The 25347-nt window shown below is 39.6% G+C and overlaps 2 protein-coding genes across 2 annotated transcripts; one reads left to right on the top strand and one right to left on the bottom strand.

The window, feature by feature from the left end:
* Positions 1-872: 872 nt before the first annotated feature.
* LOC136784129 (uncharacterized) lies at positions 873-3546 on the bottom strand. The gene is made up of 6 exons (XM_066744647.1): positions 3514-3546; positions 3401-3457; positions 3181-3322; positions 2906-3069; positions 2421-2710; positions 873-2325 (listed from the first exon to the last, which is right to left on the bottom strand). The coding sequence occupies exons 1-6, from the start codon at positions 3544-3546 to the stop codon at positions 873-875; spliced, it is 2139 nt and encodes a 712-aa protein (XP_066600744.1).
* Positions 3547-12090: 8544 nt separating this feature from the next.
* On the top strand, positions 12091-12651 carry LOC136784128 (uncharacterized). Its single transcript, XM_066744646.1, has 4 exons — positions 12091-12156; positions 12242-12300; positions 12353-12518; positions 12607-12651. Exons 1-4 carry the CDS (start codon positions 12091-12093, stop codon positions 12649-12651), a joined length of 336 nt encoding a protein of 111 aa, XP_066600743.1.
* The last annotated feature ends 12696 nt before the right edge of the window (positions 12652-25347 follow it).

Here is a 25347-nt window from a genome sequence, read left to right as displayed (position 1 = left end):
TTAATGGAAGTTATCAATGGCTGAACATACTGTCAAATCTAGTTAAAGATTACAACAATCGTAAGCATAAAACTATTGGTATGTCTCCACAAAGTGTAACAATTGAACGAGAAAAAGATTTAATGAAAAATGTGTATAATTTCATAAAAATAGCTGCACCGGCAAAGTATAAAGTCGGCGATGCTGTTCATATAAGCAAATATAAACATTTATTTAATAAGGGTTATAAACCCAATTAGAGAACAGAAGTATTTAGAATAGAAAAAGTTCAAAGAACAAATCCAATAACATATTTATTAAAGGATTTTACTGGTCAATCAATGGTAGGTGGATTTTACGAGTATGAACTACATAGTGTTGCAAATCCTGATGTATACTTAGTAGAAAAAAAGAAATAAAGTTTTCTTAAAATGGTTAGGATTAAATTCAAACCATAATTCATGGATTAATAAAAATAATGTATTATAATTATTATGTAATAAAAAATATCTTTTTTAAATAAAAAGTTTTATTAATTCTCATAATTTACTTATATTACATTTTTATGACCCCATGGTAATGTATCAGTTGAATTTGTGCTATTAAATATCTTTTATCATCGTATGGACTTAGAGCTATTTTCTCATCACAAATTGTAAAGACATTATGTAAATTTGATCTTATTATATTTTGTTTACACATTAATGTATTGAAATTTTTTAAAGAATCTATATAATCATCAAATTCTATATTTTTTACAACATAGCTTTTAATACCTTTAATACATTTTTTATCCTTATTCTCACCGTTGATTCGATATGCATACATTTTTTATCGATTTCCAACAAATTCTGACATTAAATTACCGTTACAGTCATCCTTTATTAAACCAATTAATTTTTATTAACCAAAGGTATATTATATTTATTATTAATAGAATAATCCCTTGTATCAAAATAATCTATTTTTTCTAGAATGAAATCGTAAATATTTTCACCCTTAAACTCATAAATTAAACTATCGGTATCAGTATACAAAAGTTTTACGTCTAATTTGAATTTTGGTAGAATTACATCATAATGAAAACTATATAAACATACTTTAGATAAATCTAAAACGCACATTCCAATAAATATTGGTTTATCAATAATAACATTTAATTTTTTCAATTGTATTGCAACTAAATCTTCGTCAAAAATTGAAATTCGATAAAAATTTGGTTTTGACACTAATGATCTTATACCGTATCTACCTCCCCAATTATTTTTTATATAAACATTACATCTCTTACGTACATTTTCTATAGTTATACCAAAAACAGAATTATTCATTAATTTGTCTAAATTTTTCTCAAAATCACTATTACTTTCAGTTCGTAATTTAGTATTCAAATCAATATAACTCTTCAACCAAAATGATTGTTTAAATTTTAAAATTCTGTGTATTTTTTCCAAAACCACACCATGATTTAAAGCTTGTTTCAAATTTCTATAGTGTATTACATAACGATGTTTATTGTTTAATTTTGCTAATAGCTTTAAAATTTTTGAATTTGGTGGTTTTTTATTTTCTGGACAAATAGGTAAATCTCTTTGTAAATCGTGAATTTTTTCAGGATAAGAAAGATCAACTTCTATGATGTATCCTGTATCTGAATCACCAGCATAGTCATTTACTTTAAAATTTTCACAATTCTCAACCCATTTAAAATGTTCAAAAGGTAAAGCCTGAGACATTGCCCAACTATATAAATTGTTCACATCAAAATACATTAAATAACGAGATGACTCGCTTGAATTATAATTTGATAAAAATTTACTGTTTGCTTTGGCATACGTATTAGAACATTGACTGAGACCACCTCTTATAACTCGTTCAATAAATGTTAACATGTCTATATTAGTTATTAATTCCAACTTAATATCAGTATAAAATAATATTACATCCCATGTATAACTTAGTAAACTAAAATAATGAACTGGATGAAGTCTATAATTATTTATACATGATTTTCTAAAATTTTCAAAAATATCTGCCAACAACAGAACATCTGTTTTTAGATACAAATCAGAATATTCACTAATATTTTGAATATTACGAGTATTCCTTACTTTAAGAGCATGTGTATAATCATTCTTTGAAATTTCACATTCATTTAAATGATTGTAAAATAATTCACGAGATGGAAGTTTTGATTCATTTAAAACATTTAAATATTTGACATAATCATGTGGAAATACACCTTTAAGAGTTAATAAATTAAAAGCATTCAAACTAATATCTTGAAATTCTGATTTCAAACACGTAAAATTATTCTGATCTACATAATTGGCTAATTTTTCCAGACTAGAATTCAAGAAACGAAATAAATCAAAAATATAAATTTTATATTATTATTTTTTATACATTTAATTATAGTCATATATTTTTCCATATTTAACGGTATTACTTTTACATTGCCATCAAAGCTATTTGTAATATTGCAAATTAAAAAATAAGCATCATAATTACTTAAATTATGAAATATGACTGGAATATTTAGTTTTAATTTATAGTTTATATTACATGAATTATAAGCAGCACCTCTAAATAATTTTGTGATATGATCATGGTCTCCAACCTTTATATCATTTACACTAAATGGTTTTTCACAAATATGACAAAAACTTGCCTTTACAAATTTCTGAATATCTTGTTTTGACATTTCCATTGGTTTAATATTACTTATTATCTAAAAAAATATATATATATTGTTACGCGGCAAAATCTCCTCGATTGCTTGTCGCGTAGAGCACAATATACACTATAACTTGGGAACGCGTAAAACAGCAAAATAAGTACGGAATATTAATAAGTCCGGGGACACGTAAAATAAATACTTAGACACGACTCACGATCATGACCCCATCTTCAAAAGACAAAATACAAAAGCGATAATCGTTGGGCGCCAGGTCCACGTCGACCATTTCTCTATTAATTTACTCCGAAAGATACCCAAAAGTCCCAATTGCTGGGCTAGCTCGATCCCTAGCTGGTAAGCGGTGAGGGGCAGGGTTAGGAGAGGTTTCTGCCGATGCTTAAAGAAAGTCGCTAAAACACGATACGATAATTCAGCTAAATAAAATGCGAGAGCGATAAACAATATAATTTGGTTTATTCATAACCGTCCTGGGATTTATATATAAGCCTTCTCGGGCTAACAGGAACATTTCCTATTATCGATATCGGTAATCATCATTACATTGATCAACAATTTAGAAAAGACTCTACTTATCTCAAACGCTACAAGAACAGAGAATTTATTCAGCAACACGGTAAGTGAATCAGGGAAAGAGTTGATGCCCTATGACACTCAATCTCGGGGTTCATCAACTCTTTAAATAATACGAAACGCGGGCTATTTCGTCCCGGAAAATGCTACTAAAGAATCTATGATTATATCGAACCTATGACCAGCGGGCCAGTAACCCTCGATGCGCTACATCGCCAAACACTACGTAATTTTGAGAAATTTGATTATTTTTTCCAATTAACTCCCAAAACTCTAATATCGAAAATATTCAGCATATTCCCCTCAAGAATATTCGACTAAGATCATACGAAATCGGAAATATAATCATTTCCGTTGATAAATAGCGATTAAAATCAAATATAAGAATAACAAAGATAATGGACAAATTGATCTCCCTGAATGGTCGACCTGGGGGGAAACACTCACCAGACGGTGATCGTTCACCTCAGATTTTCGGCAGTTGGAAAAGCCGGACTCCCTCCTCGAAAGAAGTACATGGGTCCTGGTTCTCTCCGTCGCCTCACGATATCGACAGAATTCATGGGATCGGTAATTGCCTCGTTGGAATAGGCTGCTCTCTAAAATAGGCCAGGAAGCTCCGGAGGTCCAGACGGGAAACATCGATGATCAGCGTCACTCACGGCAACTCGCGATCATCCCTACTCTTCAATTAGCAAATCCCGGAATTGATCCAGTACCGGAAAATCCCGAGGATCCGCGATGGTTAGCGATCATCTTCTAATATTCTTCTCTCTTTATTCTGCTTCCACTGGCCAGGATGCCCTTAGACGACTCGCAATATTTACGTCTCTCGATATCGATAGAGTAGGCTATAAGCTTACGTTTTGCTTGAACAAGCGATGGATTAAAGCTTTACTCGAGCAAAAACAACTATTCGTCACACTTTCGATATCGTTATATTGGGTAGTAATTCTCAGCTATTTCTAGGGTCTCTTCCTCTATCGTCTTCCTCCTTTCTCCCAGTTACAACCTCCAATCCAGCGATATCGGGATATTCAAGGCCACAAAGCATGCCTGAAGCTTCGGCCGCCATGCACCCAGATCCAATACTTGGGACGGCACCACGCCGCTAAGTCTTGTGGCCGGCTCCTACGTCCAGTAAGGCCTCGTCGTGGATTGGTTTGGACCTTGATGTTCCAAAAGGGTAGAATGGGGAGTTCTTTGCCCTTGACGTTAGACTAGTGGCAGGTGAGATTGAACCGGGTGTTACGTACTGGGTAGTCGTGGCCGCCTTTCGGTCGAGTTTCGCGCTGACTCGACACTATAGTCTGGGTCAGTAGAAACGTCGATTGAGCTTTTCGACTATCAGTACAATGAACTATAGTATTACACTCCGAGCGGTAAGAATGTAATGAATTGGCAAGATTCGGGGTGAATGATAGTATGTACAAACATACGTTGGAACAGCAGTTTTGACACAAGACTATGTATTTTCAGGTATTACAATTATACTTACAGTAAACGCTAATAATGCTGGATCAGCATTCGCAGGATTATTTACTAATTGTCACAACTATTGGAGAGACTAGACTCTCCGATGGTTGTGGATTTCTCGCACTTAATTAATTATGATCAGTTCGTAGTAGTTGTGCTTGTCTTCCAGAACGGTACGTGTTAGGCACGACTGAAAGATGTACACTTGCGACAATTTCTACACGACTTGTTTCGGATTAAATTATACTAGACTTAACTACCAGTACACAGCGACTGGGCAAGAGATTTGTTAGAATACGGTGGAGTACTCTGCTCCCGTGGAACGAACACTAGAGTTACGACTTTGGAACGCGGATGATGCGGCAGCGGCTAAGCTTGCACAGAATAAGACTCGACTTGAGGGTCGCGGAACTCGCATATATGTAGGAGGCTTAATAGGTCATGTGTCGTCAGTAGCGCCATGATCTTTCGACACATGACGACCAAAAAGTCTCCACATCCACGGCCGACGCCTAAGGTTTTGCGCATTTCCGGAAAGGAATTCCGGGCGTCAGCAATGTGCAATACTACCGGTATTGCACAAGGACGCGTGCGATCTACTTTGGTTCGGCGAGGTGGCTGACCCCTACATTACACGGGTTCCCCAGGAACGAAGTCGACGATCAGAGTCGCTGGAGAAGGACGGTCTCGGCATTCGTAGACGATAGTTGGTGATTGCGGAGCTAAATTGGAAGGTCCCTCGATGTTATGGGTTAGTCCGTCGGCCAAGCTGCATAGTAGGATTTCCGGAAGATGACGATGAGATGCGAGTTCCCTCGTTGGTCGGTGAAGTGTCCGATGAGGCCCTCGCCCAGGTCAACACATAGAGACTTACAACAATAGTACATAGATGACAAATAAATCATGACCGCAGTCACGCATGGATATTGGTAATAGAGCGGTAATTACAATAAATTGGGAAATAGTTCTTAAATCCAAACCTTTATTGTGGAGGGATTTCTCTTTGGCATGCTGAGTCCTCCTGGCCTTATACTAATTATGTGAACTATATGTTACTCGCTGTTAAGGTATTAAAGATAATATTCACAAAATGATAATATAAGCACTTTATAATAACGATATCGGAAATATGAGCTAGAGAAAGACTCATTCACTTTGTTTTGTGACGTTCCCAAGTCGCCCAGAATTGGCCACGTCACAATATATCAATATAAATAATAAATAAAAATTATGTTAATTTGTGTACTTACTTCTGATATTTCAACAGCAATTTTTTGAAGTTCGTTGGTAAACCATTTTGCACAATCAATACTACGTTGCATTTTAAATCGTGATAAATTAGTATTATAATTACACGAAACATAACATCCAATACTATATGGTTTATGTTGTTGAAATGCTTTAGCAGGAACAGATAATGAATCTATTTTTTCAAGTAGACATTCGAAATCTGCATATATAACAAACGATACTTGCAATTTTTTATAATAATTTTTAAATTGTAAAATATTATTATTTCTAGCAGGAAGTACTACTACACAATCATTTACCAGATTACAATCAACACGATGTTGTATTAATTTATCATTACTACTAAAATAATGTTCACAACGATTACAAAAATATTTTGTATGTTTATCTCTACTACATTGGTTAGATAGTAAATATGATAAATTTTTAATTACACAATAATGGTAATTATAATCATTTGAAATATACAACAAATTAAAATGTTTATTTTGCTCTTCTTTCATAAGATGTGTAAATAAAATTTTTTTCTTCTCAAGTTACAAATACATTTATTGAAATTTTATTTAATTTTTCAAATATAGGAATATCTTTAATGGATATTGGACATTCTAAACCTTCAAAATTCAAATAATTTTTATAATGAGGATAAAATGATAATATATTACAATTTTTTTTGCTGGAAAAAAATCCTGTCATTATTGCCCATGCAAAACAATCTTTTCCACGATTTTTAACATTAATAACAGCATGTTTATTTTAAATCCATTGAGTTAATTTGATATACGATGATGCTGTCATTGGATGATATTTATTATTTTCGAAAGAGCCCAACCAGAATCTCTTTCTTGAAAATTTTCTAATTGATTTTTTATGTTAGACATTTCAATATCACACCAATTTATGATATTTTCAGATTCGCATAATATATTATAATTTGTATTAAAATATTTTACTTCCTCATTATTTTTTGACACAAATAATCCACTAAAAATCAACATCACCTTGATAGATTCAATTTAAAAATTGCTTTTTGTATAAACTGGAAAACACTATCTTTTGTATCCAACATAAAGTTAATTGGTTCAATATATGACACATTTATTACAACACCAGTTTGAAATTTATTTTTGAAATTTGATTATACTTCTTGCCATATATATTATTTTTCATTCGTTTCATTTAATTTCTTTTCAGCACCACCACCACCAATTTTCTCATTTTTTGTCATTAAACAAGTCTTTTTTTTCCTTTCAATAATTCTCATTAAACCAATTATTCTATTAAGTATAGCCTCTGCACTTATTTTTCTCCCACACCAATTTTCATATTCAAATATGATTTTATACTTTTTATCGCTTTATTACACTTTTTAATAAAATTTATGTAATCTTCAATCGATGATGATGACGATGATGATGTATTTTCCATTAAAAAGTAGTATTTTTCACTAATCTCTCTCGTAGGAAGTCAACATTTTTAAGCAATTAACTATTGTGTAAATGTATATGTTATTGATAATACAAGGGCCATTCCACGTCAAAACAGACATATTTCGGAGTATAACACCGATTTTTTTTAAATATATATTAATATATAAGAAAATACAAGACTTTTGGCGCTAGTTTGAGTCAAAAATCTTTTTTCGTTTCGGAGATACGAGCTGTCAAAGTTTGCAGTTTTACTGTTTTTGGTAAAATCACGTAATCTTTGAAAATTTATATCACCTAAACGAATAAAGATAGAAGACTCTGGCTAGAACGAGTGTACTCAGAAAAAATCATACTTTATTAGAAAAATATAAAAAAAATAGTTTGTTTTAATTGGTTAAAACTATTAACAATTAAAATAACATTTGAATTAACAAATGTGTTGTCATGGTCTGACAATTATAAGAAAATATCAGGAATGTTCCTTGGAATGTCCTTTACAAAGAAAAAAATTAAAACGCGTATACTCTCTTGGTGTTCATAGTGAAAAAAAATATTTTATCACGACGTGCACGGCCAGAAGCGTCGTTCGAGCGGTGTAAACCAATGAGGCGCATGCGTAACTGAGCGCGACTAGTCTCTACATGTCGGAATCCATCAATCTATGAATAATGCGAGTGAATAACATGTTTTAATTGTTTGTTTATGTTTTTATAACTGTTATAAATTAACAATATATTTATTATTATTCTGCTTTATAAGCTGTCGTCATTTATTTACAAAATAATAAGAAATAAGATATTTGAACATGGCATTGAATATACAAATTATATACAAATTTATATTTACATATTTTCTTAAATTATGGCAGAAGAAAATATTATGAATATGAAATTGCTGTACTGAAAATATTTAACCAACTTTTACAATTGTATCATTATCTGATTGAGGAAAAGCTTTAGTTTGTAATTGTGTCTTTGAATCTATCGTTAAAAATGCACGATAATTTCTAGTTCCTTTAACTATTTTTACTTTTCAAAAAAATCTCGTTTAAATTATTTTAATGCTTATTAAAATACTTTATACGAGATTTTTTTGAAAAGTGAAAATAGTTAAAGGAACTAAAAATTATCGTGCATTTTTAACGATAGATTCAAAGACACAATTACAAACTGAAGCTTTTCCTCAATCAGATAATGATACAATTGTAAAAGTTGGTTAAATATTTTCAGTACAGCAATTTCATATTCATAATATTTTTTTCTGCCATAATTTAATAAAATATGTAAATATAAATTTGTATATAATTTGTATATTCAATGCCATGTTCAAATATCTTATTTCTTATTATTTTGTAAATAAATGACGACAGCTTATAAAGCAGAATAATAATAAATATATTGTTAATTTATAACAGTTATAAAAACATAAACAAACAATTAAAACATGTAATTCACTCGCATTATTCATAGATTGATGGATTCCGACATGTAGAGACTAGTCGCGCTCAGTTACGCATGCGCCACATTAGTTTACGCCGCTCGAACGACGCTTCTGGCCGTGCGCGTCGTGATAAAATATTTTTTTTCATTATGAACACCAAGAGAGTATACGCGTTTTAATTTTTTTCTTTGTAAAGGACATTCCAAGGAACATTCCTGATATTTTCTTATAATTGTCAGACCATGACAACACATTTGTTAATTCAAATGTTATTTTAATTGTTAATAGTTTTAACCAATTAAAACAAACTATTTTTTTTTATTTTTCTAATAAAGTATTATTTTTTCTGAGTACACTCGTTCTAGCCAGAGTCTTCTATCTTTATTCGTTTAGGAGATATAAATTTTCAAAGATTACGTGTTTTTACCAAAAACAGTAAAACTGCAAACTTTGACAGCTCGTATCTCCGAAACGAAAAAAGATTTTTGACTCAAACTAGCGCCAAAAGTCTTTGTTCGAGATCGGGAGGAGCAAAGATGCTGAGAAGTAGATTCCACATTTTTGCTATATCTCCCTGTCTCTATTGCGTTCACAGGGGACGGCTAGACTAACAGCGTGTAGCCGCTCCACCTGTCTCTCTCTATCTCGCACCGCGGCGCGCTTGCGCGTCTACAGGCCCTGGCGCGTCGTGGCCGCGGCACAGCTTGCGCGCCTGACCACTAGGTGGCCAGCGACACGAGCAGCTCTCTCGCTGGCAAGTTTCGTGCCTCGGAATTATATAGATGGGTCCTTGATAAGGACCCATCGCACCCCAAACTTGCCGCAACAGCAGCGTAGCAGCCGCAACAGCAGCAGTTTGTCGCCTTCACAGCAATTTTTGACGCCTCCATCAGGCCAGCAAAAGGAGCGCCTCTACCGGCGAACTTTACGGGTCGACTACTTTGGTAAGTATCACCCAAACACCCACCGCCTACCAAGAGGGGACTACCCCTTTGCGGCAATATCCTCCCTCCTAAGGGAGATTTCTCCGGGGACTGCCCGGGAGAAGTTAACCCTCTCCTTCCCCTCCACGCTGCCTCCGAGGACTACCTCGGACCCAGTGTTCCGACCCTCAAGTCCAGGGATCTCGAAAGAGTCGGGTAGCGGGAGGGGTAGAATTCACCCTAGGGGTTGGGGTGGCTCGGAGCCACTATAGCTCTGTGAGAAGGAGGCCGAGGGGTAAGGGGACTTCCCCTTCCCTAAAACCACTTCTCCTACTTCGCTTCCTCCCGTGGCTGGGGATTTTACTGTGGAGTACCCCAGGGAAAATTGCCCAGTCCGGGAGCTTCTAAGTCCGCGTTCCTTTCTGGGGAATTCTGGTTTCTGGGGTTCTAGTGAATCTTCGTCTATCGAAGTTCCCTAGAAGTTGACGAGAGCAAATTCCCTAGAAAGTCGATAATTAGTCTAGCGGTTCTTGTAAATATATATATTGTAAATTTTGTATATTTTTATTTATTTAAATAAACAACTCATTTTGCCTAGTACCTTGTCTTTGAATTTTATTCTAGAATAAGACCTTCCCTTCTGACCACAGGTTCGGAGCTCTCTTAGGACATTGTTTCGCACAGTCTTGTATTTTCTTATATATTAACATATATTTAAAAAAAATCGGTGTTATACTCCGAAATATGTCTGTTTTGACGTGGAATGGCCCACAAAAAATATTCAATAAAGAGAGAGAGAGAGAGAGAGAGAAATGAAGTTTTCTCAAACAATCAACCAACTTCGTTACCGTTGACGATAGACACTTGAATCACAGTAATATTCTTAAATATGATTCACTCTCTTTTATATATCATACTGTTACAATATGTTAATAAAAAAAATATTTTAACATGTATAGTAGAGAATTAATTTACACATTAATTGTTTTATATACATATAGAGAACAATTGAACTATTGAAAATAGATTTCTTTTAACCAATTGAAGAATAATTGAGGTACCCACAATTTCCTCCTCCTCCTCCTCCTCCATCACTGGAGAGATTTTAAGGTTACGAAAAAAATTTGTATGACACAGGCAGGAGCTATTAACGCGCTTATTGTAGCGAAGACCTTTTCGTCTCTCTCACTCTTTCTCTCTCTCTCTCTCTCTCTCTCTCTCTCTCGACACATGTTTAAAATATTAATACTTTTTTCAAGCTGATAAAGATACTCACTGCTTTGCCGACCGAGCTTGGGCATTATCGGAAGCGCATCCAGGTATGGGAGGTCCGCAACCTCTTACCCCCTCATGCTACCCCAACGATCGGGCAGAAAAAAACACCGACACACACGGGGTTTAAAAAAGGGGTTGGTGGTGGGCGGGGCCTTAATTAAAAAAAAGGGCGGGGCCAGTGAAGGGACACACCCACCCCCCCCCCCCCCCAAACCGGACACGAACCATATTTGGACATAACCATATATGGATCGCACCATGTTTGAAAATTCCGCCTCACCACTCTTTACCTACCCTCACCAACACTTCATCCAAGTCCTGTTTAGTACTGCTACTCGCATTCCTTTCGGCCGGCGGACGCGAAATCCTCGCTCGTGAGCCGGCCCGTCCACACAGCGACCAAGTCCAACGCGGCGCATTGCTTTTGCCAGCAGAGCCGCGTGTCTCAAAGCGAATGCTCTTCATTCGGGGCTCGACTAACCGACAAGACGAATCCCCAAGCCACGGGCTGAGTCTCAACAGATCGCAGCGTGGTAACTGCTCTACCGAGTACAACACCCCGCCAGGTACCAAATCGCCAACAGACGATTCCGAGTCTTGACATTGAACTGATAAACCCATTATTGACCGTTCGGACCAGTCCAACGTACGGCGAGATCCCATCGTTTGACGTGACCACATAAGGAAAAACGGTCTCGTGCGATAACCGTCCCGAGGAACGGCTACCTAGTAGTGTCACATTGTTTTGAGCCTTTCGACTCACGAGACTCCTAGAAATATAGTTGCCTCCTTTGACTAGAAAGGATACGGCCTTAGATGCATTCAAGCATAATCCCACGGATGGTAGCTTCGCACCACCTGCCGCTCGACCAAGTGCGTGAAGCAAATGTCCGAACCTGCGGTTCCTCCCATACTGAGCAGGATTACTATCGCAACGACGAGTCATCAGTAGGGTAAAAATAACCTGTCTCACGACGTTATAACCCCAGCTCACGTTCCCTGTTGGCGGGTGAACAATCCGACGCTTGAGGAATTCTGCTTCGCAATGATAGGAAGAGCCGATATTGAAGGATCAAAAAGCGACGTCGCTATGAACGCTTGGCCGCCACAAGTCAGTTATCCCTGTGGTAACTTTTCTGACACCTCTTGCTGAAAACTCTTCAAGCCAAAAGAATCGATAGACCGTGCTTTCGCAGTCTCTATGCGTACTGAACATCGAGATCAAGCCAGCTTTTGCCCTTTTGCTTTACGCGAGGTTTCTGTCCTCGCTGAGTTGGCATTACGACACCTGCGTTATTCTTTGACAGATGTACCGCCCCAGTCAAACTCTCCGACTGGCAGTTTCCTCGAATCGGATCACGCGGGATTATAAACGGCGATCGGCCGAAGCCTCATACCACTCTTACACGTTTGGCTCTAGAACACCGTGACGACCAGGAAAGAGTCCATGCCGCACGCGCTCCGCCTAACCGAGTAAGTAAAGAAACGATGAAAGTAGTGGTATTTCACCGGCGATGTTGCCATCTCCCATTTATGGTACACCTCTCATGTTTCCTTACAGTGCCAGACTAGAGTCAAGCTCAACAGGATCTTCTTTTCCTACTAATTCTTCCAAGCCCGTTCCCTTGGCAGTGGTTTCGCTAGAAAGTAGATAGGGACAGTAATAGTTCCGTATGCCGGGTTAATACCCTTCTCGGTATATTGCAGTCCACTTTCAGCTTTGCTACCTACCAAAGGAGCAGACCGGAAGAACCCCTGTTCTCTGAGCCGAATACTTTCTCTCTGACCGACTCATCATTGAATAGAGTAGGCCTTTCCCTTGATGTTATCGACTGACTCACTTAGCCGTCAAGATTTTGACGTTGCCCACACAGCGGGGACCACGAGGAGGTGGAGTCATAGGCATTAAGGCCAGGGCCGTATTTTTCTGCGTCATTTGCGTCCTTTTCACTTGTCTATCTTGTTCAATTTTGTTTGCAGTGTTCTCTTGCAGAACGTCCTAAAGTTTTTAAAGTTCTCTTTAGTCACCTGCACTTGTGACGCGTCTTCTGCTTCTACACCTCACATACCTTCTCTTACGGTGGTATTCAGAGACGTGGCTCGAACTCGAGTCGAGTTTTTATACTATAGTTTATGTTACATATACTATATATTTTTGCCTGAGTCGAGTTCGAGTCAAGCTCGAGTCACGTCTCTGAATACCACCGTTAGTAGCTTCATTCTTTGTTCGTCATACTTATTGCAGTTTTATAGCAAGTGCCAGGAAGTCTCTTCTCTTCCACACTCACACAGTGAGAATGGCGCTAATTTCATGGAGCAAAGCTTTGCTGTGAAGTCTCCGTGTCTAGTCAGGAATTTTGATGTCCAGTGATCGGGTTTTATCCGTACTGAGTCTAACCTCTTCCTTACATCAAGAAAGAAGCTGTACGTTGTTTGCCCTTTTGTCGAGGTGTTCCATCTTTGCTGCCATTTCGTAAGCTTTTCCTCCTTGACTCTCCGCTCAGCTGTTTTGATTTCCTCAGTGCCATCGTAGCTATAATCTATATATCTTGTATTTCGTCCCTTACGTATCCTATGTATCGCCCAGCGCTGTTGTATCTCTAGATCTAGCGTTATCATTCCCGCCAGCACTTGTAGTTGCGCAGGTTGAGGTCGTACTGTAAGCCTTGGTTACATTATTAACGGGGTCCTTTGCATGCTTAGGAGTTTCCTTTTTATTTTTTGTTTTCCTGCTAGGTTTCCCCAGCATCCTGCCGCATACGCGTTACTATTACCAGGTATATCCCCTTGTAGAGGATGCTGAGCGTGGGGAACTTATTTCCCCACGTTGCTTTGGCCAGTCGAAAGAACTTGGCCATTGCCGTGTGCCCTTGACCTTGATCTTATCTAAGTGTGGGAGGATATCAGAATTTTCTCCTATCGTAAAGATTTTATATGTTACCGTATGTGCAATTTTTATTCGCTGTTCTAGCAGCTGTATGGAGAGTGGTCTTTGCCTGCCCAGGTGTCCTTTCAGAAGAATCATTTCCGTTTTGGGCACTGATATTTTTAACTTCTTGTTTTCCGCCCATCTGATGACTTTTACTACACACTTGTCTCCTTGTCTCTCTAACTTCCGTCTGGAGTCGCCTTGCACCAGCACGATTAGGTCATCAGCGTATGCCGCAGCCTCGTAGCTCTCTATTTCTCGTAGTAGACTGTCCATTCCTATATTCCACAGCTCAGGACCCAGTACTGACCCCTGCGGACATCCCTTGGGAACATTCTTGCATACATCTTCATATACTCCTTTTAGTATCGCTACCCTACCCATGAGGTAGTTTGTTAACAATCGTAGTAGCCATTTTGGACATTTTCTGAGTACTAGTTCCTCAATAACAGCAGGTCACCATAGGTTGTCAAAGGCTCCTGATATGTCGAATAGTATCGCCATCACATATTTCTTTTTGCTCTCGGCTGCTTTTAGTTGCACATATTCTACCACATCAACCGTCGCCTTCTTCCTGCGAAAGCCGAATTGGTTTTGGGCAGATAGTCCATGGTGTGCACCGTAGTGCCTTAATCTCTCCATGATCAGCTTCTCAAATACTTTACCTAATATGGGTATTAGACAAATTGACCTGTACGACTTTGTTTGAGCTGGGTCCTTATCGCTTCCTTTCAGAGGAGCGACTATTACTCCCTTTTTCCACTCACTTTGGAATACTCCCTCTCGTGCGCATTTGTTATACACCTGGCATAACTTTTGTATTACCTGGTTAGATGATGCCGCAACTTTGATTATTTTAGGCACGAGGCCATCATGACCTGGGGCTTTCCTTAACTTTAGCGACTTGATACCGGGTTTGGTCTCCTGGATAGTCCATTTCTCGAAGTCTAGGTCGCTTCCTTTCTCAATTCCAAGCTTCCTAAGGTTGGTATCACTCTCCAGCTCTTGGTTCTGTGGGATCAGGCCCTCCAACAGGGCTTGCGCGGATTTTCCCCACTCCTGAGTTTGCCCCTCTTGCGTGTTTATAAAGCTGAAGGCCATTTCAGGCCTAATCTTCCTTCTACTATCTTGTATAGTAGTCCGTAGGCGTCCCCATTGCCCTCATTCTTCACAAACCTCCTCCAGCTTAAGTTATGCTGCCTTTTTATATCTCTACTGTACTCTTTTCTTAATACTTTGTAGATATCCTTGCGTTCCTGCCTGTCTTCTACATTTGCAGCACTTTAATAGTCTCTCCTGGCTCTGTTTACCACTTTCATCTTTTTTTTAGCTCCGGTGTCCACCATTGGGAAGCTTCGGGTTTGGCCCTCCTTATCTTGAGAGTCGCTTCCGAACCTGGCAGAACACGTCTTGGAAAATCCCAACCGTTTTTACCGCGCTAGAGCTGCTAAGATCACCTAGCTGCTCTAGTAACTTGTCTTTAAGGAGGCACTTGAATGCCGCCCAGTTGGCATGTGCTACGTCATATTGGCTTTGCATCTGCGGAGTCCATTTCTGGGTTTCTCCAGCGTAAATTCGATGATGCGGTGATCGTTTGAGGTTATTTTGTCTGTCACCTTCCAGTTCTTAATGTATTCCCTAATGGATTGTGTACACATCGTTACATCTGTATTGCTGCTGCCATTAGCCCCGCAAAAAGTCGATAACTCACTTTCTTTATTCAACACTTCTAACTGCATTTTGCTGATGAATTCCTCCATCATCTCCCCCCACTTGTCAACTTGTCTTCCAGCTCCAGTAGCCTTACTGTGCCAGAGGTAGCTATAAGTATTGAGATCTGCGGCAAATATAACAGGCTTTTTATGCAGCGCTACTAGGATCTTTCTGAGTGTCGCTATATATTCTTGCATGCATCCTGAATATTGGCAGTACAAGGAAACCACATATACAGATCCTAACCTGGTTCTCAACTCTACTGTGACACAATAGGCGGTGCTTTAGTGCTTTATCAAGAAGGCATCCATTTCATTGCTTACCACTACTAGACAAGCCCACGGATTCTCAGTGCTTCCCACAATAGTCCTATTTTTAAGGCCCAGCCCAGCCACTGAATGGAACGCGACAAACGGTTCTTGCACCGCAATCACGTCGTAGCTGCGGTCTTCAATTACTTGCCTTAATTCAGATGCCGCATTTCTGCCTTGCCCAAGATTGATCTGTGCAATCCTCAGCGCCCATATTGTGCTATTGACCATAGTCAGTTCTCTCTATCAGTCCTTGTAATAGAAGCTTGTACGTCGCGCAATCCTTTGTTCTTGGTCTGTGCTCTGAAGGCTTGCATCTACGTTTGCACGACACACACTGGCGGACTATCTTTTTGGTAGCATGTGGCATATGCATGAGATCCCGAGCAGTGTCTACATACCTCCTTGGCCTCTTTGCAGTACTTTGCTGTGTGGCCGTACTCTTGGCATTTGAAGCATTTACTAATGCTTAGAAAGTCCCTGATTCTGCACCTACTCCATTCCACGTATACCTTTCCAGTTTGTATTAACAGGTTACGCACTGTCGCAGAGACCTCTACCACCCAGTTTGTGGTCTTTAGGTTCTGTTTTCCGAATTTCAATTTCGGGATGAAATCCTCCTTGAATTTTTCTCTCGTAAATTTTGTGCACAAGCTCGGATCCTGGGTGAATATTGACTCAGCTAAGTCATTGCCAATCGTGTCCTGTGGGAGGTCATATATGACTATTTTCGATCTTATTCTTTCAGACTTTGATACCAACAGACCTTTGTTTATGAGATCTTTATTGTCCTTTATATTTGTGATGTCAGCTTTGTTCGATATCTCAACTATTACTCTACCCGACCTAGTTTTCCGGTCATTTTCCACCCTAATATGCTCCTTTGCAGGTTTGATTGTCTGCATTAGTATCTGCTTCACTTCCTCAGCACTTTCTGCGCCATCTTTAGTTGGTGACTTTTCTTTTAAGACTACCGTATGCCTCTATGTCTTTTTCAGGCTCGCTTTTATTCCATGCGGAATCTTAGGGAGGCTAGGATTTTCCGCAACGGAAGCAAACGTGGGTGTCAACTCCGCTTCAATCTTCTTCTTGTGCTTCATATTTTGCATTCTGCACTTTAGAGCCGTGTTCTCTATTGCTAGTCCACTAGCTAGCAGGAAGATCTGGCTCATTAAAGCGTCAAGGGCATCTTTGGTTGCTCTTCTAACATTGCTCTTGTCGTCGTTCGTGATTTTTGCGAAGCTCCTCCTTATCGCTTCCATCTTTTGAAGTACATCAGCCTCCTTTTCACCAGGTAGTGGCCCGGCTTCATCGGTGTCATTATCCTCAGTTCTGGGCTTCTTTCTCGCCTCATTACTTGCAGTGCTGCGAAAGCTGCTTACAATGCTTGACCGCGAACGGTTTGCTCAACTACCTGAAGGAATTGGCAGTGTCTCCATCACTACTTCATTCTCTCCTTCCTCCTGACCCTCTCCTTTTTTATTTTTTATATCCATTCTCTTCCCACGAGTTGGGTCGAAGTGCAGTCACTCCCCGGGTGACGCCCTTTCCAGGGAAAAGGCTTTTTACGCTCGCCGTTCGCCAGTTTCGCCGAGGTTTGGCCGTTAGGGACTGATATGCCCCATCAGCCATACACCCTATCGCCACGGACCAAAACTTAAAGTTGGGGATAGCTTTTTATAGAGGTTTTCTACCTCACGGCCCAGGCGATTAAGCCATGACCTCCGGTCGCCAAACCCACACAACGTACCTCTATCACGCATTAATATAGGTTGTTGAATTGCGGTGGGCACTTACGGTATTAGGGAACAGGTTGCGCTGCCCAGAACCCGGCCTGTCATTTCTTGGCCCCACTTCTTACCATGGACTCGGCCATAGTCTTCTAGGATGCTAGAAGGACCTTTGGGGCGCACTCGCTGAGTCCGCTCAGTCGCATTGCTCTCAGATTTAGTCCTTGGTCTTGGAAAGGTTCCTTTCCTCATTCGCACGCTCTTATCACTAATGTAACGCAGAAAGTAAAAGAAAGGTCCTGAAAGGATCTTTTGAATCGCACGCACTTAAAACTCTACCGCAAAACGCAATGTGTTAATGCAAGTCTCAACCGCAAGCCTAACACGTAAAGTTGTTAGATTTGGTCTTGGCAAAGACCTTTTATATTCACGCACTTACAGTTAACGCCACGCTATGTCTGCTTAGGTACATTGTGGAATTTGGAAGTCCCCATGTTATGCACGCGCGCATACTCAGTGTAACGCAATTGTTCTGATTTTTTTCGAGGCCTCGAAGAGACTGTTTCTATCGCACCTATCAGATCTGTCACAACAAACTTCACGCACTCTAAGTCCATCACAGCGCATTACTTTGAATCGGGCAAGCTAGGAAAGCCACTAGATCTCCCGCGTTATGTTAGAAAATCTAAGTTCATCGCGGCGCATTGCTTTGCGAGACATCGCTTTGCAGCGCTTTGCTCTGCAGAGCATCGCTCCGCGGCGCATTGCTTTGACAAAGGCACTAATAACGAGATCCAGCAGATCTCGGTCGCCAAGTCCATGTCCAACGCGGCGCATTGCTTTGACAAAGGCGGCAGCAACGAGATCCAGCAGATCTCCTCACCACAAAACCCATGTCCAACGCGGCGCATCGCTTTTGATAAAGACGACAACAATGAGATCCAGCAGATCCCGTCATCGCAGACCTAAGTCCAACGCGGCGCATTGCTTTGCTCAGCATCGCTCAACGACGCATCGCTCTGCTCCGCATTTCTGCGGCGCATTGCTTTGCTTCGTATCGCTCAGCATCGCATCGCCACGCTCCGCATCGCTTGCCAAAAAAACCGCGCTCGCGCACATAAGAAAAATAAATTTTCCGTCCGCTCAATTCATTACAAGCGCCAGAGGACAGAAGTAAGGAAAATTTCCCCAACCACCTTACAAATACGTAAAAAAAATCTCCTGGGACTGGTTCCATGAACCAAGAGCACCCAATCGGACAGCTGGTTCTCCCTTCCAACCGACCAACTAGGCATACTGCTCTAGTCCCGCTTACTCTTCCACAAGTCGAGGTCCCGTCGCCTCCTCGCCCGCCAGTCATAAAAGTTGGGAGAAAATCCCGAGGGCCACTTTCATAACACTATACAGGGAAGAAACGTGCACAGAGCAACAACCAGTGCGCTTGAAGAGCAGCTCGTACGAGGATATCAAGGGCAAGCGAGCCCATAAGTTCAAATGATAACACCTCGAGCTAGGGTTCCTCGGGCATGCCACACCCGTACCCATTCCGAAGAATAGGTCCCTGAGGAGAGTAGATACGGACAGTGTGAATCTCGTTAAACCATTCATGCGCGTCACTATTTATAAGACGAGGCATATTGCTATGTCCTAAAATCTGCTTCCAGATTCCATTTTCCAACATGTGTAAGAGCGGTTTCCTCTATATATTGTAACGAAGTTCCCCGTTGCGTATACGAGATACCGAATAAAAAGTATAAAACCTACCGAACAGTGGATATTATTAATCCCTAAGTTACCGACTCGTGAGATAGGCTCACCAGTGGATTATAACTAACGTCAAGGATGGACCCCGTTGACAGGCAGAGGCCCGGATCGAAAGACCGGCGCTCCAGTAAACGATGTCCAGGTTGCCCTGAGAAGTAAGGCGAGGCCATGCCAAATAACCCAGGCAACCTTAGATAAGGAGAAGCAGCCTCGGGGAGTCCTAAAGAGAATGACCGTGTCTATAAGTCCCCACGAGGAGGGGAGATAGAACATCGAGTCTGGCTTGAACGCTGGTTACCCGCTTCAAGCAGGCTGCGCGAATGTCGTGCGCAGACTGCCATAGCAGGAAGTCGGAACGCGACCATGGGACTGGGCTGATGTGTCCGTGTGTGCTGGTGAGCGCGTGACGCGGCACTCAGACAGCCATGGGTCCATTCGCATACGTAAGTTGTGTGCTATAGGCCAGCTTGCACGTGCGTTACGACTGGATACCGGCCAATGCATAGTGAGTTGTGCAGGGGCGTAGTTAGCCCGGTGGAATGTGTCCCGGTGCCTCCGTAATTCCATAGGCTTGCGCTATAGCTCGACGGGCCGTGAACATTGCCTCCAGGGTGGTCCGCTCCTGGCAAACTCTATGCTTGGCAATGATGCCGCATGTTCCCGCACTCATCACCACCACCTGTTTGTGAGTGTTGAGGGATAGATGTATGCCCCTCAGCAGATAGGTCTGCGAGGCTCGGACTTCCGCAAGGAACCCCCCTGTGCGAAACAATGTCCCAGTAGGCTCCAATCCTGTGGTCAGATGGGAAGGGTTTTTCTCAAAATAAAACTTTCAAAACACAATTTAAATGGAGAAGGAATATTTATTCAAATAAGTAATAGAGTACACAAATTTACAAAATATATACAATAGAAACGGAAACGCTAGAACACGACTTAAAATAATTGAGAGTATAGGGAATTTGTTCACGTAAAATCCTAGGGACTTTCTTCCGAAGAAGTTTCCCCAGAACCCAAGGAACACAAACTCCCTAGGTAGGATCGCGGTCTTACTAATTCCCGGACTGGACAATTTCCCTTGGGTATTCCCCAGCAAAATCCCCACACACGGGAGGAAGCAGCGGTGGAGAAGTGGTTTAAGGAAGTGGAAGTCCCCTTACCCCGCAGCCTCCTTCTCTACAAGCATTAGTGGTTCCGAGCCACCCCAACCCCTAGGGTGAATTTACCCATCCCTACAGTTGGGTGCAGAAATCTTGCGTCGGGAGAGGGGAAGTAGGAATCAGAGGTGCGAAGGGATTTCTAGGGAGTTTGTAGGTAGCTGTCAAATGGCGCGATTAACCCTCAATTTTAGATCGTAAACAAAAATAATATTTTCGGAAAACGATTGCGGAAAAGAAGGAAGGATATTAATATATAACAGAGAAGACAAAATATATCAGATGAGTATAAATTAATAACATCAAATGAAAATTATTGTGAATTTATAAAGAAATATACTTTGTGGTTCTTTGATTTCTGTTACAGGCTAAATCCTATTCTTCATGAATTTAAAGCGCAGGAAAGAAATACTTAAAGAGCAATGAATGAAAAGGACTAATTTATAAAGCATTTCTGTGTGGCCCAATAGTTTCAATAATTGTGACATAATGTTATAGTAGTGAATGCGTAAGAAAGATTGCTGCGTATACAAAGAAATTTTATTATAAAATAATAATGATTTTTAATAATGTTTTGATTCCTATTATTATAAATTAAAGCTAGTTCAATTAAAATTTATTATTTTAATTTCTTCCTTATCCCACAAATTCTATACGTACATAGTAATTACATATTCTTGTAGAACCTATCTTTAAGCTACTTTAACTAAATTGCAACTAATTTAAATATGCAGGTCATAACTATTTACTTCAATAATTTTTATTATTCAATGTGAGATAAGTTGTATAAAGTTTCTACTAATTTCTTATTCATTCGTCACATGCTTCCACATCTCTTATGACATTTATTTGCCTTGATTGTTCCTTATTCTTCTAGATTTGAACACATATACCAATAATTCTCTAGATATTTTCAAATATGCTCAGATATGCCTATCCTGCTGTCTAATTGTTTCTATAATAATTAGGATGATTGGTAAACTATTGCTGTATTAAATTTGAAGAATGGACACTGGACTTATTGTACTTAAATATGTTTGGCACTTCATCCACATGATATCTTTTCCTTCCATTTGAGAGGATATTGTCGACCAATACGTTTATGTATACTGCTGAGTTCATCTTGTTTTTCGCTTCAATTTATATTTTCAAGCTACATATTTGGATATCCATTCCCAATATGCAATACTTATTTTATTATTCCTATTTGTTCATGAGACTTATCTATCCTAAAACCTTAATTTATCCAGTCGCCATGTGTATATCCTATCATTTTCAGATGATTGACATATCTTTCTATCAATCCTGACAACATTATAATAAGAGTAAGGAAATAAGAGTATTCTATATTCAAAATGTATATTCAAACACGTTGCTGGAAAACTACTTGAAGCTAAAAAATAAGATGAACTCAGTATTATACACATAACTTTTAAGGAACTTTATCTATCTAAGTATTATGAGAATATATTTCACAGAAGAGAGGCCCAATTTAAATAGCATCATTCAAATGCCCATTTTCCAAATTTAATAAGACAATGGTTTAACAATCATTCCAATATTTATAAAATTAATTACAAATTAGCATAATCATCTTATCTGCGTGTATTTAAAAATGATTATAAAATTATTGTTATGTTATAGACTAGAAGAAAATAGTGCAAAGGAGGCATAAATATCATACAAGGTAATATGCTGAAGGATGTGACAGACTCATAAGAAATTTGCAGAACCTCTACGCAATTTGTCTCACATTGCATAATAAAAATCATTAAAGCAAATAGTTATGACATGTAGATTTAAAATAGTTACAATTTTGTTAGGGTAACTTAAAGATAGATTCTACAAAAATATGTAATTACAATGTACGTATAGAATTTGTGTGTGATTAAGGAAGATATTAAAATAATAAATTTTAACAGAACTAGCTTTAATTTATAATATTAGGAATAAAAACATTACCATACATTATTATTATTTTGTAATAAAATTTCTTTGTATACACAGTAATCGCTTACACATTCACTATTGCAATATTATGTCACATTTATAGAAATAACTGGGCCATACAGAAATGCTTTATAAATCAGTCCTTTTTCATTCATTGGTCTTTAAGTATTTCTTTCCTGCGATTTACACTCATGAAGAATAGGATTTAGCCTGTAACACAAATAAAATAACCACAAAGTATATTTCCTTATAAATTCACAATAATTTTCATTTTTTGTTATTAATTTAAACTCATCTGATATATTTTGTCTTCTCTGTTATGTATTAATATCCTTCCTTCTTTTTCGCAATCGTTTTCCGAAAATATTATTTTTGTTTACGATCTAAAATTGAGGGTTAATCGCGCCATTTGACAGCTACCAACAAATTCCCTAGAAATCCCTTCGCCCCTCTGATTCCTACTTCCCCTCGCCTGACGCAAGATTTCTGCACCCAACTGTACTACCCGATTCTTGCGAGAGCCCTGAATTTTGGGGTAGGAACACTGGGTCCAAGTATTTCCTTAGAGGCAGTATGGTAGGGGAAGGAGAGGGTAGATTTCTCCCGGGCAGTCCCCGGAGAAGTCTCCCTTAGGAGGGAGGAGAGTGCCGTAGATGGGTAGACCCCTCTTGGTAGACGGTGGGTTAGTGGGTGATACTTACCAAAATAGTCGACCCGTAGAGTTCGCCGGTGGAGGCGCTCGTGGATGGCCTGGTGGAGGCGCTGGTGCCGATAAGGATAAAAGGTTGCCGTGGAGGCGAGAAAAGCTGCTACGGGCTAGCGTTGCTGCGGTTGCTGCTGGTATAGCTGCGGTCGAGCTGGTTGGGCTGCGATGGGTCCTTATCAAGGAGCCATCTATATAATTACGCGGCACTAAACTTGCCAGCGAGAGAGCTGCTCGAGGCGCTGGCCACCTAGCGGCCAAGCGAGCAAGTTGTGCCGCTGCCGCGACGTGCTAGGGCCAGTAGACGCGCAAGCGCGCCGCGGCGAAAGAGAGAGTGAATGAGAGAGAGCGGCTAGACGCTGTCGGTCTAGCCGTCTACTCTGAATGCAATAGAGATAGGGAGATATAGCAGAAAATGTGGAATCTACTTCTCGACATTTTGCTCCTCCAGATCTCGAACACCTCCCCTCTCTCCACGACCTATCATACTGAGCGACCCTGGCTACCGCTACCGTCCAAATGCATCGCCGCAGAATCGTATAAGATGCATAGAGAAAGGGGGAGTCGAAAGACTCCAATGATAACGTAGGGTTGTTGGCCACCCAACTGACCAACTAAGCCCTGATACCGATAAATAAGGACGGACGAAGGTAATGATAAAACCCGTAGTGTGAGTGGCCCCTCACACTGACGGGAATATCTTTACAATATACGAGGTATGTTTAGAAAGTATCCGTCCTTGTGCTGCAGCAAACGAAAGGGCTAATGGTCATCAATGAGAATGATGTCTCCTTCAAAATACTCTCCATTGGAAGCTATAACCTTCTTCCAGCGATGCTGCCATTTTCGGAAACACTCTTTGTACTGAGCTGCCGGGATAGTTAATAACTGCTTCGTCGCGTTCCTTTTTATATCTTCTGCGTCTTGAAATCTGTTTCCTTTAAGAGGATTCTTTAATTTCGGGAATAACCAGATCGCAGGGAGCCAAATCAGGACTGTATGGAGGCTGACGAAGTTGAATAATACCGTGTTTCACTGGAAGTTCTTGAATAAGCTAAGATGCATGGGCAGGGGCGTTATCGTTGTGCAGAACCCAGTTTTAACTTTTCCACAAATCTGACCGTTTTCTTCTCACTGCTTCACGCAATCGTCTTAAAACTTTTAGGTAATAATTCTTATTTATTGTTTGACCTTTTGGAGCGTATTCATGGTGGACAACTCCTTTTTGGTCAAAGAAAACAGTAAGCATGACTTTAACGCTGCTCCGACTCTTCCGCGCTTTTTTCGCTCGTGGCTCTTCAGGCATTTTCCACTGCGAAGATTGGGCTTTTGTTTCAGGATCATACCCATAAACCCATGACTCATCACCAGTAATAACGTTATGAAACATTTCCGGTTTATTCCTGAAAGATTCTAAATTATCCTCAACGACTTCCACCCGATAATTCTTTTGATCTTCTGTCAGCAGCCGTGGAACGAACTTGGCAGCCACGCGACTCATGCCTAAATCTTGACTAAGAATTTCCGACGCAATAGATTTTGATATTCCTATTTCATCTTCTATTTCTCTCACAGTTAATCGACGATTTCTATTAATTAATATTCGAACTCGTTCCACGTTTTCGACAATTCTCTCCGTTACAGGCCTGCCAGATCGAGAGTCACTTTCCACTGATTCGCGTCCATCTTCGAATAGTCTATACCATTCTTTAATTTGTGTATTACTCATTGATTTGTCTCCACAAACTTTGTTAATCATTTGGATAGTTTCTGACGATGAATGGCCAAGTTTTTGACAAAATTTTATGTAAACTCTTCGCTCGGTTCGCTCAATCATAGTAAAATGCGGCAACCACTAAACTTCGTATTTAGCAAACAACGTACTGCTGTCGAATGAATAGTTGAAGGACTTCGCCACTTAACAGAGAAACAGATAAAGTTCCCCTCTAAACCATAATAATATATCTATAATAATAGGACATCAAAATATAAAAATAACACAAGAGGTCGGATACTTTCCGGACACACCTCGTATATAAGTATGT

The sequence above is a fragment of the Prorops nasuta genome, unplaced genomic scaffold (assembly GCF_024137725.1).
Source record: "Prorops nasuta isolate Cenicafe-Biocafe unplaced genomic scaffold, Cenicafe_Pnas_1.2 PNAS00048, whole genome shotgun sequence".
NCBI lineage: Eukaryota > Metazoa > Arthropoda > Insecta > Hymenoptera > Bethylidae > Prorops > Prorops nasuta.
This window is presented reverse-complemented; position numbering and strand designations above follow the sequence as displayed.